The sequence below is a fragment of the Drosophila navojoa genome, chromosome 5 (genome assembly GCF_054131105.1).
Source record: "Drosophila navojoa isolate 15081-1374.11 chromosome 5, UAZ_NAV_1.0, whole genome shotgun sequence".
NCBI lineage: Eukaryota > Metazoa > Arthropoda > Insecta > Diptera > Drosophilidae > Drosophila > Drosophila navojoa.
The window spans coordinates 26,343,417-26,359,103 of NC_142893.1; the positions used below are offsets into that span (position 1 = coordinate 26,343,417).

Sequence of the window (15,687 nt, forward strand, 5' to 3'; positions counted from 1 at the left end):
AAAATAATCATCAATTGCGGCGGTCTGCTAATGCGTCTCACTGCTAATCACGACGCCACTTCACTCTGAAATTTTAATGGCAAAACTGAAACAGATTCATTGATGTAGTGCCATCTAGCAAAACTAAACGAAACTGCTGATGAGCTTCTAAGAATGTCTAGAAGTTTGAATGTATGCTGCACGTGCGTTTGTTAACTGGCCAATCATTTTGTTATTTTTTAACGTCGATTGACTTAACCGAATTTATTGAAACTTTCAGCATATGATCTACATATTTTATAAAATACTTGACAAATTAAAAATAATTCACAATTAGCCACAGTGGCATCTGACTTGATTGATGTTTTTAATCGATAATAAAATATCGGGGATAGAGTCGATTTTTAAAGATATACACGACATCCGTTGTGACAGACAGACGGACAGGGCTAAATCGACTCAGCTCGTCGCCCTGATCAAGAATTTATATACTTTGTGAGGTCTGCCACGCCTCATTCTGCCTGTTACATACATTTTAACAAAGCCATTATACCCTGATTTTCCATTTTCAATGGGTTCAGGGTATAAAAATATATTTAAAAAGATAAGTTGAATGGGTTTAAATAATTCATTGTTTCAAAAATGGTCATTGAATGCGAATAGTAATTGTTTTTTTTTTTTTTTTTTTTTTTTTTTTTAGTAGTAGTATAAGTCTTAAGATCTGCTGACACTTGCTATCGGACGTTCTGATGTGAAAATTATTACGTTTTTTTTTATGAATTTCCAGTCTACAAGATTTATTGAAAGGTCTATTGAATCTTTGTTTTATTTTTTATCAAATAAATATGAAGATAAATATTTATGTTAATGTTTAATCTCCAATCAAGGTCAAGTACGTGAAAAAAACACAAACGGTTTTTATTGTATAATACACTTTTCTTTTCCACCGGTAATGTCAACTTGTTCAAGCTCGCGTGCTATTTCCTGGTCGTCCTCAATACTACAAGATAAACATTATATGATGCGCAAGATACATATTTAGTAAAATTACATACGCTATTTCTTGGTTATGCAAATGCTGCACTAGTTGATCTCTTTTATCAACGATCGTCACCAATTCCTCTAGCAATAGACGCTCCTTTTCTCGTTGTACTTCGGTTTTGCGCCAGTCCTCCACAGATTGAGCAGCGCGGAGCTCCTGATTGAGCATTGTAAATTTACGCTCAAGATCCTTTTCTTGTTCACTTCAAGAAATTAAAAATGATTATCTCTAAATTAGATGTGTAATTTATTATTTCTCACAGAATATTTAACTGCATCTGCCTCCTAAGAAGTGCATTTTTCTTGTTTACAAGCGTAAACCACTGCGAAAGTAATTGTTCTTCCGTCTCTTCTGTTTCTGGAGAAAAGAAAAATATTGTTATATACTGCATAAGAAAAACTGTGGTAATATTTAATATTCCAAGGAAATTGGTTTTTTAAGAAACATTTTTAGGTGTCAGTATAATCTCGCTGTCGTAGAGCGCTAAATTGTGATTAGTGATACTCTTTATGGTTATGGTACAAATTTGAAGGGAAATTTGTTTGGGGTATGTCAAGGCTTGTAATAGATATTTTTTAACAAATGCAGCGCTTTGACAGAGTAGTAAAAAGCAAAAACACATAACACAGATATGAGAGCGGCAGGCGTTGCGTGCTGTTGCGGGCATGGCAAAAGCAGTTAACTTAATCGTCCTTAGAGATACCACATTACCACAAACACCGCGGGAACGCGACTGTCGATGTTTTTGCTGGCCCCTTTTGTGGTCATTACGTCTTCGTCGACAACAAGCAGCGTGACCAGTGGCAGCTACACTTGGAGAATTGTCACCTTCCCCATTAAAGACGTGTACGTTATCACAGGATTGTTGGGAAGTCGCAACTGAGGCAGAATTACATAGTAAATGACTATAAGGTTCCACGTGATGAACGTGGTGAGGAGTTTGGCTCGTGCCATGTTGATGATGTTGCTGACAATGATGGTAATTTGTTTCTGTTTGGTGTTGATATGTGGGCTGTATTAGTGGGTAGTTAAGATTTACATTTACAAAACAAGAGTGAGCACGAGGCCGCGACCGTGTTGGTATCTTCTGCATCGATTGCATTGATATAGCTTGATTTACACGGTGATGCATTTCTTTCCTGCCAGAGGTGCTGGAAGTGTCACTATAAACCTCATCGTCGTCATTATGGTTCTCATCAGTATCACTGCTAGCACCGCTTATACCACTACCAAATAAACTTTCATCATCCGAGTCAAGGAGCTTAATGCGTATGACATCACCACCACCAATGCTATTCCGAATTAATCTAAGGAAGGGATTTGTACCATTTCGATTATTACTTGGATTACCGCCCATGACTGCACGGAGTTTGGCCTCTAGATTGCTAGCCTTTTGGTCAATTGCCTCTTGCTCGCGTTCCAATGCTTCCAGCTCAGACTCAATATAGGTAAGTCTATCATTCTACAAAATCAACTAGATTGAAATAAATAGAACATTACATTTAAAAGAGTACTTACTCTTTTTTCGTGTTTTGGTGAAATCCTTTCCACGACTGCGTTAAAGGATTGTAGTGGAGTAAGGGTTCCATCACTTAATCTATGACTAGGACTCATGTGAACAGCATGTTCTACGGTCTTATCTCGAGTGGAGGCTATTTTATTGGATAGAACGTCGACGTCAGATTTTCCGCAAATATTGCCATTGTGAGTAGGTGAAATCGTGAGCTCAGGAGTAAAATTAAATCTCTTCAACTTAGTAGGAGATGTGGGACTTCCAAAAGCGTTATTTACAGGTCCGGCTATTTTATTTCGCGTTTCTAAAATAAGTCGTCGTGCTTGTTCCCGCAACTTTTGCTGGCGTTCCTCCTGCTGTGAATATAATAAATATCATTCAATTAATAGATATTATATTTGACTTATTTTTTAGAATTAACGATGTGAACAGGCAAAGCGGTAGTATAATTGTGCCCATTGTTACTTACATCACTTGGATCGAGGCGTTCGTCATAACTAATTTTTAATTTTTCCATCATTAATTTAGCTTTTTCGCTCATTTCTTTGTGACGTATTAAAATGCGCTATGAAAATAAATACAAACAAAACATAAAACAGTAGCAAAAGCCAAAGACAAAGCAGCCGTAAAATGATATATAAATTAAAAGATGCTAATTAAATTGCGAAACGAACAAGCTTAAAACAATATTACAAATCATATTGATACTTGTGTGTGTCATTAATATAAACAATTCGCATAGCTTACTATAACTAGAAACTCTTCTGCTGGATTTACTTACACTTGTTGCATTGGCATCGAGAGACATAGGCAATATAGCTTCCTTACTAAGCTTTGCCATTTCTTCATTTACATCGTCATCAATAGGGGGCGGCGTTGGGGACCGACGAATTAATATTGATTTTTTATTTTGACTTGTGGTGTGTGCTGCGTTGGCTGTATTTTTATCTCTTGTCGGTGACAGAACTTTACCCAATATACTCTTTGAACTAGTAATTATAATATTTTTCACGTCTTTTTTACTGGAGGGTGATAGTTGACAAAAGTTATCTTCGTCGAACGAATTTTGATGTAAAATCTGTGTCTTCAAATGAGAAAAATTTATAAGATTTTGAGATAAATTATCAGATTTATAGTTGCCGATGACGTAGCTAGACTCATCCGATGTTGGACCTGAGCATAGAGAGTTTAAGGATGAATTAATGAGCTTATTTTCGGTTAACAATTGCTTACCGATTTGTTCAATTTGCAATTGCTTTCCAGTGAAATGAGCCCTCAGTTGGTGCAAGTATGTCATGACCGCTAATTTATCCGGTACTGTGAGTAAATCCATATCACGTGGCTCAATAACACGTGGTATTCCCAATGTTTCTGCTGCATCAAAGGCTGTACGACAGTTGCCAACAACGTCATGGGCAGTAAGTTTTGACATATCTCTGATATAAAATGTAAATGAAAAATGTAAAATAATTTTAATAAATGTTTTACTTACGTCAACTACTTATCTACTCACATCAAGTGCGGCATAAAATGATGAATTATTGCGCAGAAAGCCATTCCATTACGCCAGCTAGTAGTTAAATTTGTGACCTTCACATTTGGATAATCTTTGGTTACCTCTTTACACCACTCCAACAAATCTTGTCCGGGGGTATTATCCTTAAGCACGATCTTCTCTAATGGCTTTAAATCGGAGTTATTTATTTTAGCTGTATTATTTACAGCGGGTGTAGTATCATAACTTTTCTTTAAATTCAAGGGCTGAAGCTCCGAGCGTTTAACACTTGATATTATTGCTGCGTCGTCTATCGAATTCGTTGAATTTTCGATGGATTTCACTGATCCAGTTGACTTTGTGCAGACTGGAGTTACATTCCAGTCAGTGGTTGATTGATCATTGTAAGAATTATTTTCTTGGAGTTTTAGTACATCCGCAGCACTGCAATCTTGCTTGTCAGAGGTTAAAGCTTTACTTAAGTCGTTCTTATTATTTAATTTTACTGTGGTATTTGGTTTTTCTTTAATAGGAGTAGATGCCAGCAATCCATGAAAACTTTCGTTTAGATTACATTCCAACGGCTTATAAACGATATTATTCTGATGACTTTCTTTGTCTTTAGTAGGCGTAATAAGCTGTGCATCAGCTGCAGACGGAATACTTAATGGTTCATCAGCGTCAACTATTACCTGGGGCTGTAATCCGACAGCTAAATGATTTGCACGATCCGTTTCTACTTCAAAGTGTAGATGGTTAAGGGAGTCTGCCAAAGGAGTTGGATCTTCCGATAACGAGGGAACTAAAAAAATAAGTAAATAAAATTATGTAATAGAATCTAATCTAATAGAATCGATTTAACAGAGAGCACTCATACCAATGATTTTAAAATACGCTTCAAGTTAAAAAATTGCATTTACAAGGATATATTAGTGAATAAAATGAATATAAACTGGATAATAGTGCTAGTCGACGAACAATTGCTCTATTACTTTTATTATAACAGATTTTATATTAAAATATCAATATACGATAATTATTAGGCTATACCCTGAACAAATGGAAAATGGGAAATCATAATGGTTTTGTGAAAAAGTATGTAACGGGCAGAAGGAATCAACCCCATTTTAACACTTTTTGACCTGAAGACTTTACTGTGTAATATATATGATGAATAAATTAAATTATTCAACAAATAAATTCTCATGATATCGTGAAATCAGGGTACAATGGTTTTGTGAAAAAGTATGTAACAGGCGGAAGAAATCATCATATATATTCTTGATCAGCACGACGAGCTGAGTCGATATAGCCCTGTCCGTCTGTCCGTCCGTCCGTCTGTCCGTATGAATGTCGAAATCTCAGAAGATATAAGAGCTAGAGCGCTCTAATTTTGTGTGCATACTCGTGTATACCATTATTTTTTCGATAACTCATCCTATAACTTTTTTATCGAGAATAATCGAAAAATTGATTTTGTTTTTTTAAGCCTCAATGGAATATTACTAGACGTGGAGACTTCAGATTTACTGTGTTCAGAGTATCTCCTAGTAGAGCAGTTTCGACTGGAGCCTTCTTACTTGTTAAAACTGAAGAAAATTTCTAAGCAGCTATCCAGTGATATGACTGCTGCTGAACAGATATTAACTCAGTATAGCTTTAAGAGTCCCCTTTCTCAATTGGAGGCTTCTTCGTTGTTGGTACCTCTTTCCGTGCCCGATCTCATCCAATTCGCTTGCCCCTCCCTCACCTTGTGCTTCAGTTTTGTCGTCCACTCCTAATTCACTTGATCCTACAGCACCTACTCCTGAATCTAATGGTTTCTTTTGTTGGGGCTGCTATAGAAACTCAATTCCCTGTTAAAAAGTTTGACTCTTCTCCAATTGTTCTTCAAACAAAGACCTGTGAGGCAGTATGTGCTTTTATTTCAAGCAATACTTCGGCTAATGTTTTTATATCGATCCTAATTTCTGGCCTCTTCATGTAGTTGTTCATGAACTCAAAACTAACAGGTAAGAAAATGTACGTGGCTTAAATTCTAAACTGAAAAGTCTATTCTTGCACAGTTTTAGCATATAATATTGAATTCAATGAAACATGTCTAAATAATAACATTCATAATAGTGAAATCTTTTCAAGTAATTCCACTACTTATAGACTCGATCGTTCGAAGCGCAGAGGGGGTGGAGTGTTGATTCCTCTCCGAATTGTTTACCTTTGATGCGGAGATTATAGGGGTTAAATTAACACTCCCATCGTGCTCATTGTTAATCACATGTTCTTATATCCGTAATTAATGTATTGAGATCTACTCCATTCTGCTTACAAAAGGAAATACATCATTCCACTTTAGAGGTTTTATTATCTGTATACTCCTTTATTCTCTAAGTTGCTGTTATCGGAAATGCAATTTCGATTTGTTCAACGAACTGGTCTCTTTTATATGAGTCGGTTGATATTATTTTGGCAGTATCGCTTTTTTATACAACCCTAAACTCTATTCTGGATGTGTGTGTCTTTTTCTGCCGTATTTCGCCCGTTTCCAATAAGCCGCCTTGGTTCACTCTTTCGAATTTAAGAAACATTAAATCTAAATGTTTTAAGAGCTATCAAAAGTCTGGATCAGGTGTCGACTAATCTAAATATTCCATAGCTAAGTCTAATTTATAGCAACTCTTATCCATATTCACTTCCTGAATATGGGTCCATTAACGCTCCTAAGATCACTCCTGGTGCTGATAATATTCCAAGTTATGTGATTAAAGAGTGCAGTGTTTCTCTTCAGTCACCATTACAAAAATTGTTTAATTTGTGTTTGGAAACTTCTGTGTGTTCCTTTCGATTTGGAAAGAATCTTTCATCATTCCCCTATATAAACAAGTAAGAAGGCTCTAGTCGAGACTGCTCGACTAGGAGATACCCTGAACCCTCCATTCTGCACTTCTTTTATGTACACACACACACATACACATTCAGCATGCATAATCCCGCGCTCTGCTAACTGTGCAGTAAGCAGCGACTGCGCTTGGGCTGCGCTGCAGTTTTGGCAATACTATGAGAATTTACTTGGTGAATATCTTCTTTTGTAAACATACAATCCTAATGAAATTTTCTGGGCGTAATCATATTGTCAAAATGTGTGTACATTCCAAAGCTCAAATCTCTAGTACTTGAAATACGTTTTTTACAAATTGGGGGCGAAGGGGGCGTGGTATCCAAAATGTGTTGATTACAAAATGTTTGCATTCATGTACATACATAGCTGGCCGGACTGACAAATAAAATACCCTCATCGGTTTGGTCATACTATTGTTATAATGTGCTGTACTTTTTATAGGCTTTTTTAGTTGACTCTAGTTTTGTCAATATCTTTTAAATAAATAAATCTTAGCCCTACATTAAATATGTTTAATAATTTAGTGACACAAGTAATACAAAACGTATACAGAACAAGTACGAAAGCTCTAGTCGAGACTGCTCAACTACGAAATCTCTGACCTCTTCGAAGATTTGTCATATCAAAGCGTATGTTTTACAATAAAAGTCGATATTATATAAAATATACAAAAAACTACATTTGAAGATTGGAAGCTCTAGCTCTAATGGTGTAGGAGATAGATATTTTTAGAGAAAAGCTCTAGGTCTTATATCTCGATCGACGCGTTCATACATACGGACGGACCGACAGGCAGACGGACGGGGCTAAATCGACTCAGCTCGTCGGCCTGGTCGAGAATATATATACTTGGTGAGGTCTGCCACGCCCCCATCGGCTTGTTACATACTTTTAACAAAAGCACACCCCGATTTCACTTTTTCGATGGGTTTAGGGTATTAAATTCCTTACCACTTAGCGGTGTTGGCACATCGGTACAACCGTTTAAGCTTGTTGTCATTTGCTCTAATTGTTGGGTGAAGTCATATAAATTATCAGAGATATCACCAGAGGTTTCTAAATCAGGAATATCCTCTAGGTCATCCAGTGGCGCGATATCACAATTGTTATTGACCGACATAAATGATATAACGCTTTGCATATCTTCATCACTGCAAAAAAGTTGACAACAATAAATTTCTATTCAAACGCGAGTTTTTATTAATGTTTTTATAACTTACGTTGCTTTTCCCTCTCGCAAGAACACACAACTAATTGTTAATTCCAAGTCAGCGGATGTTATTTTGCGAGAAACTGGCTTGAGGCTTAATGTAAAACTCTGCTGTGTAGACTCGATGCTGGCATATTTACGCATATTTATGCTTGCACTTGCTAATACTCGTTTTTTACCCAGGAGTGATATCTATAAACATGATTGATTAAAGCTGTACTCGTATTGAAATGTAATTTTAGTATATTTTTTTCATTATTTAATAACCGCAAGCGAAACTATAATATTCTTTGTTCGTATCTACTCACATCTTCGATTACAAATGTCCAGTCTTTATCCTCAAGTTCATGAGTGCGAGGATCTTTGAATAAAGTTACGGATATTGCGTGATTGTCGGGAACTGGCCACGAAATGTTTCCCATTAGGGGGCTCATCATATCTGGTTCCCATGGTAATGGTGAGCTAGCAACACGCCTCGAACGGCGTGTCCAAACTACAGATAGATTTGTAGGACGCCTACGAAAGCATATTTAAAAATACCGTTGATAGTATGTATAATAATAAAAAATAAAAAACAAAACAAATTGGTCTTAGAAATTTACTATATGATATATATACCGTTTCTATACCCGGAACCCATTGAAAATGGGAAATTAGCGTATAATGTTTTTTTGAATATGTAACAAACAGAAGGAATCATCGCAGACCCCATAAAGTAAATATATTCTTGATTAGAATGATGAGCTGAGTCGATATGTATGAGTCCGTCCGTATGCGTACGCGTCGATCTCAGAAGATATAAGAGCTAAGGACCGTGTATATCACGCGTATATCGGCTTTTCTCTAAAAATCGATAACTACTCGATATTTTATTATCGATTAGAAACCTTATCGAAAGCTAGTTAAATACTTATTGTTCCTACACCTTTAAAGCTAGAGCTTTTAAATTTTTAATGTAGACCTTTGTATATTTGATATAATTTCGGGTTTTGTTGTTATTAACACCCCTAATATCCACCGAGTTTTCTATTTCATTTATATTTTTAAATACATCGAAATTGAAAATTTAACCATTCAGTATTTGTTTGGTTCAGGTTAGTACCACTACCTCTCTGGTTAGTGGTAGTACCTAGTCGAGCAAATTTGTAAAAAAAAAAGTACTAGAGACTTCTGCTTCGGAATGTATATACATTTGAACAGAATCACACATATTCTGATTACGTTGTAGAAATTAATTTATTCAACAAATAAATTTCCATCACTGCTTACTGCTCAGTAGGCAAACTCATTATTATACGTGTATTTGGATGCAATGTATATGTGTATATATGTTCAGGGTATTCCCTAGTCGAGTAGTCTCGACTAGCGCCTTCTTAAATGTTTTTCCTAAGTGTAGCAGATAAGAAGCGATGCTGCGAAAGCTCGAATTAACGCTACGTTGAGTTTTAGTGCATCAAGTCGCAGGCATAATTGCGATATTATTATTATTTTAAAGTGTCATTAGCCAGAATCGAAGTAAGTACTCGCCTACAATATGTATTTGTATATTATATTGTATTTGAGCTCAGATTGACGGAACTGAACTTGTAAAAATCAATAGTGCTCTATAGCGACAGTGATAAAAACGAAAAGAGGGCCTAAAATACAACAAACAAGAAAAAATGTTCCAAGGAAGAAATGCATAAGTAAAATGATTTAGCTTACCACTTAGCCGTGGTCTCCAGTCGAAGTTCATGATACGAAGCAGTAAACTGAAATTTTGCCGCACGTTTGTTAACTCTCTGTAAACGTTTCCAGACACTGCCCATTATGATCTCTTTAGATCTAATAGTTTATTAAACTAAGGCACACGCTTAATTCACATTCGAAGTTTTATATTTTTTTCTTTACAAGTGTAATCACCTATAAACGCACTATACGAGTTATAGTTCCCTCCCAAGAATATTTGTTTTCGCCTATATCCCAGTTTACTTAAACACAAAACTCAATTCTGTAAAAAATTAAAAATTTTATAATATACGTTATATTTAAAATTAAAATTATATTAGTTGTTTATATTTTTATTTTATATTCTTAGATTTTAATTAGAATTAATAAATGTCGCATAAATTATGTATAATTCTGAGAAACTACTCTATCATCTATTTGACACTCAAAAAACCTTACATAATTCAGCTTTATCCTACGAAAAATGTTACATTTGCCTTACGGTTGGGAATAGACGCTTGCCTATATTATATAATACAAGTAGAAAGGGTATAAATATATACATACATACATCTGTATGTACATACTATACTTTACAGCAAATAAGTATACAACTTTATATGCATATATGTATGTATGTTTGTATGCATATAAATTTTGAAAATGATTGAGATACGAAAATACATATATACATACACCGACAAAAACAATGCAATTACTTTGCTTGTCGAAACATATTTTGTGTTTAATTTTTTTGTTTTAGGTATATATACATGCCTGTGTATTTTTCATAAATTTTTGACCTTTAAGTGTCAGTTGATATTGAAATATAGAAAAATACATAGTTATCAAATATGAAAATCAGCTAAAAATATAGATTTGCCAAAAATCTTATTTAATTCTTATAATATACGATATTTTTGCTTTGTACCCACAGTATTCATAGCAAGATACTAACAAAATATTACATGTATATATGTATGTACGTATACGTAAGTATTCTGTGTACATACATATGTAGTATATCTACATACATATGTATATACATGAGTGCTTGAATATATAGCACCACAATGACATCACACAGAGTTTAAAGCCAAATTTAATTATGTCTTCAGTTCTAATAAGTCATGTAGGTAATCACTTCGCACCACTTATTTTACATAGAACGCTATTCCTTTTTATAATATTTTGTACATTATTTATTAAAACTTGCAATTCTCTAGACCCAAACAGAACACAGATAGAGAACGCATAAATGAGTTATGAAACGCAAATATGATCCGATATTCATCGAATATTATCGATACTTTCAAAAGTTGTTGAAAGCGCCACCACCCCAGTGCCAATCTAGTTCAAATCCGAGCCATATTGGTAAGAACGTTGCCCATACTGGTATTGCGTTTCATATGTTAATTTATATATGTATATATTTCTATCGTTTTTTATAACATTATTTAAAATTAATTTAAAAAATTAAGCGTGGCTGTGATTTTTAGTATTATATGATCAAGAGAATGCATTTTTAATTGAATGTGCTGCAGTTATGAATCTACACATGTATGTATGGGTATGTAGGCATGCGAATACAATTTGTATGTCCCAAAATGCGAGTCATTATGCACCGGCGTGACAGAAGAAGAAATGATTAAATATTTAAAAATTTTGTTAAATTTGTAAATTGCATAGCAGGGTGTTTAAAATCTGCATTTATCATATATATATATATATATATATATATATATATATATATATATATATATATATATATATATATATATATATATATAATATAAAAAAAATATAAAGGCTATGCACGGAAGTCAAATATCACAAATAATTTGTAACCAATTAAAACAATTATTTTAAAATTTAAAAAAATAGCAACTATACAACCAATAATTTGTCAGGCGTCTCCCTTGAATATTTGAGTATAATTAAAGTGTAACCTTGCTGTCACGCCAAATTAACACCACGCAGATTTCGCACATACAAAATTTAAGTTTGCTTGGTTGCCTGCATTTGTTTTCCTTGTTTACAAAATTCCTTATAAGCGCGCTCAGACTCTTCGTCCATTTCAGGGTCGAGATCCAAATCGTTATCTCTTACATCAAATTCGCCGTCGCTGCCAGTGGCATCATCATCTTCGGCAGCTAGGAAATCGGTTTCTTCTGCTGTAAGTTCACGCCCATCTGGGCCATAAAATACAGGCTCATCGCTTAAACGTGGTGGCTCTGGTGGGTTTCCAACTGAATCATCATCTCCACCTAGAGCATTTGAAACTTTTCGTCCCCAATTATTTTTCTGCAAAGCTATGACATTTGCAACCATAGCATATTTACCAGGCGACTTGTATTCAAAATCCTGTAACGAAGCAATAATAAATTGCATGTCTTGTTTGCAATCTGCACTTAGATCGTAACCGGCCAACTTCAGTGTTTGGCAGATACAGCGCACATTTTCAGAACTCTCGTATGCTAAAAGTTTTTTCAAAGAGTATACTATGTTAACGGCAATAAGTTGGATGCGAGCGTCGTCGTCTCCACGTAGTTGCATGTACAATTCAGCGAGAAATAGGGCCGTCTCTCTAACTTTTTGCTGTTGCTCCACCGACTGCATATATTTGTCTACTTCTGCTCGGTGATAATCCAGCTTAAATTTAAGCAGAGTGTGAAATAAGGAATCCGGTTTAGAATTGAGCACATGCAACAGGTTGTACAACTTGGCGCCCATGTATCTAAAATTGGGTTGCTCAATTGACTTTTCAAATATATCTTCCATAGCGATAGAGAGCACATAATTATTACTCTCCATTCCTTCAAAGATGGTAAGGAAACGTGATGCGATTGTATCAAATTGGCCTGGATTCTGAAAGGAATAGACATTTTAAATTCGGGATTGTCTTGATTATATGGTTTTAAGCAATAAGCACCTGGTTAAGACAATGTATTACAGTATCAAGATATTCCAAAGCAATGGTTTCCATATCAGGATGAGAAGAGGTCGACGAATTCGAAACTGCAGCAGATGAAGTCGACGGTTGTGGTGCCTGGTGGAAATATTGCTGTTGCTGCGGCGGCTGTTGTGCAATTTGTTGGAATGAATTATTTAAATGCGCATGGCGTTGAAATTTTGTTTGTGATTGTTGTGTGTGCTGTTGGTGTTGCAATGTTTGTACCTGCTGCTGTTGGTAGTAATTACTCATTGCACCATTATGCGGTGGTAGTTGACCAATATTTAGACGAGCCTGCACTGAGTTAGACAGCTTTTGCATGTCATTATTATACTGCTGATTTTGTGGATGGTGGTTATAATTTTTGTGCTGCTGATGTTGATGCTGTTGCTGTTGCTGCTTGTGACCATTCAAATAACGATGTTGCTGCTGTACTGCGTAAGGTGTTGTCCCTGGCGATTGATGTTGATAAGACTGTGGTGGCACTCCACGCTTACCCATGTTAGTGTTATTCGATGCGTTAGGTATATATTCAGCTGCACTGGCCGACAGTTTGGAATGCCCAAAGCCACTTGCTAAGTCGCCCATAATTGGTGCTTGTGAAGGAGCTGCATAAATAACAGGCGGGCCTGGTGTAAAAGCTGCCGGGGCATAACCAACAGGAGTAAACTCATTGAATAGATGTTGCTCTAGATGCATAGTTTGAGCAAGTTGTGGTGCGATGGGAACTGCTGCACTTGGTCCAGGATTCGGTCGACGTAACTGCTCGTATTGTTCATCGGGTTGAAAGGGTGCACGGCATGACATGGCGGTAGCGGTGTCGGACTCAAAAACTGAAAAAATATGTGTAAAACCATATTTAAATTTGTTTGGGCACTTATAAACATTAATAATTCAAATCACATTCACGCTCCATTGCGGTTACGTCGAGTGTTGCTAATTCGGTCAAAGCAGCGGACATTTTGTTTTTCTTGTTAAAAATTATTTTTACTTTTGTTTTATTTTATTTTTTTGCTCAATTCTGGTCACCAATCCAAATCGACGATGACTGGACTAGTATTTCTGCCAATCACTTAATGTCAAATTTATATTAAGTTATTTTCATTGCCTACCTTAATTGTCTTTTAAATTTTACGTATACGTAGATGATAATTTTTTCGTCTTGCTTGCGTTGTCACCTTTCACTGCCAATTAAACTTTTTTTCTCGTGTGCTCTATTTTTTGTAAAATATATGTATACCTAAGTTAAATTCGAAATACATAATGTATAAAGTTATACATGTAAAATACAATTTGCAGCCGAAACTCTTACCAGGTCTGCTTTTCCCTTCTTCTGAAATTGTTGCAATAAATTGCGATAATTTTGTTTTCAGTCAGACAGCTTCGTAGAGTTGATGTTTTTATATTTATCGATAATTTGTCAGTAGTTTTTTGTATACAAATATTTCTTTTTTTCTTTGGTCTCACTTTAAAAATAAAGAAAATATAATAACAAACTGATAGTGTCAGTAAAGTGAGCTGTATCTGTGTGTGTTGCAACAAATAAGAACAAATGTTAAGAAGCTGATACAAATATCTTTAATTTGCGCGTTTTACTTGTGCATCTTTTGTAAATGAGTAGAGTATTGGAAATCAGCTGCACATACAATAACAAAATTTGTGAGTGCCATAGTCTCAAAAAACTGCGGTCAAGTCAATGAACTTAGCAAATGCATCCTATCATAAATTATAGGACAGGGTTAATTAATTAAATCCCAAAAATTAATATAAAAATATATGTCCAAACTATAATTCTTAAAAATATTCAATTTAAAATAGATTTTGTATATGCTTCAATTATATCAATCATTGAATGAATGAGTGTATCTTTTGTGTACTAAGCAAATCTCAAAGTAATGTTAGTCATATCATCCTGAGCACTGGCGAGGTTAATTTATGTACATATGTTTTCATGACTCTTATATTCAATCGAATTTGCTCAATTTGTTTTGATTTTTTTCTTTCCGTTAAATAAACTGATAAATAAAACCAGAGGGTTCTAGTCGAGACTGTTCGACTAGGAGATACCCTGAACCCTCCAATCTGATATTCTGATCATTGTGTACTTCTTTTATAAATACAACCATACACATGCATCCAAACACACGTATGTATAAAAACGCGCTCTGCTAACTGCATAGTAAGCGCTTGGGCTGCGCTGCAGTGTGTCGATCTCAGAAGATATGTATAAGAGCTAGACACTTGAAATTTTATTCCTAGATCCGTGTATATCACGCGCATATCGAGTTTATCTCTTAAAATCGATAACAACTACCGATATTTTATTATCGAATAAAATCCTTATCAAAAGCTAGTTATTTATTTATATCTTCTACACCTTTAGAGCTAGAGTTTCCAAATTTAAATGTAGACTTATGTGTATTTTATATAATTTCAATTTTTGCTATAATTTACCCCCACTCCTAAATCCACCCCCTCACCCTGACTTTTGTAAAAGGCGTATTTCAAGTAGTAGAGGCTTGCGTTTCGGAATGTACATACATTTAAACATTATGTTTACGTTCTGAAAGTTTCATTATGATCGTACGTCGGTAAATTAAATTATTCAAAAAATAAATTCGTATTATATTGCCCACACTGCAGCGCAGCCCAAGCGCAGTGGATGCTTACTGCGCACACACACATGCTTGTGTATGTATGTGTGCTTAAAATAATTGTAGAGTGAGTAGAATTTCAGATTGGAGGGTTCAGGGTATCTCCTAGTCGAGCAGTCTCGACTACAGTTTTCTTACGTGTTAGCTTTTGATTTCCTGATTTCCCATTTTCAATGAGTTCATGAATAATAAATAAGTATATGCGTATAGCTTTCAATATGAAGGATCGCGTAAAATA

At 35.2% G+C, this 15,687-nt stretch overlaps 2 protein-coding genes across 10 annotated transcripts; both read right to left on the reverse strand.

Moving 5' to 3' along the window:
- Positions 1 to 775: 775 nt before the first annotated feature.
- On the reverse strand, positions 776 to 10,078 carry Ehbp1 (Eps15 homology domain containing protein-binding protein 1). 8 transcript variants are annotated; one of them, XM_018104672.3, is made up of 13 exons: positions 9,840 to 10,078; positions 8,444 to 8,651; positions 8,146 to 8,327; positions 7,877 to 8,076; positions 4,048 to 4,831; positions 3,768 to 3,970; positions 3,316 to 3,707; positions 3,004 to 3,099; positions 2,540 to 2,890; positions 1,733 to 2,483; positions 1,282 to 1,378; positions 1,035 to 1,223; positions 776 to 979 (listed from the first exon to the last, which is right to left on the reverse strand). In XM_018104672.3, the coding sequence occupies exons 1-13, from the start codon at positions 9,941 to 9,943 to the stop codon at positions 898 to 900; spliced, it is 3,639 nt and encodes a 1,212-aa protein (XP_017960161.1). In that variant the 5' UTR covers positions 9,944 to 10,078; the 3' UTR covers positions 776 to 897. The 8 variants fall into 8 exon arrangements, with proteins under 8 accessions (XP_017960161.1, XP_089117208.1, XP_017960167.1 ...); XM_089261082.1 differs by having other exon boundaries at positions 2,540 to 2,887; positions 9,840 to 10,054; XM_018104678.3 differs by having other exon boundaries at positions 2,363 to 2,483; positions 2,540 to 2,887; positions 9,840 to 10,052.
- Positions 10,079 to 11,334: 1,256 nt separating this feature from the next.
- Positions 11,335 to 13,856, reverse strand: Paip1 (Poly(A) binding protein interacting protein 1). 2 transcript variants are annotated; one of them, XM_089261098.1, is made up of 4 exons: positions 13,699 to 13,856; positions 13,021 to 13,628; positions 12,775 to 12,921; positions 11,335 to 12,710 (listed from the first exon to the last, which is right to left on the reverse strand). In XM_089261098.1, exons 1-4 carry the CDS (start codon positions 13,754 to 13,756, stop codon positions 11,841 to 11,843), a joined length of 1,683 nt encoding a protein of 560 aa, XP_089117224.1. In that variant the 5' UTR covers positions 13,757 to 13,856; the 3' UTR covers positions 11,335 to 11,840. The 2 variants fall into 2 exon arrangements, with proteins under 2 accessions (XP_089117224.1, XP_017960170.2); XM_018104681.3 differs by having other exon boundaries at positions 12,775 to 13,628.
- Positions 13,857 to 15,687: the final 1,831 nt, after the last annotated feature.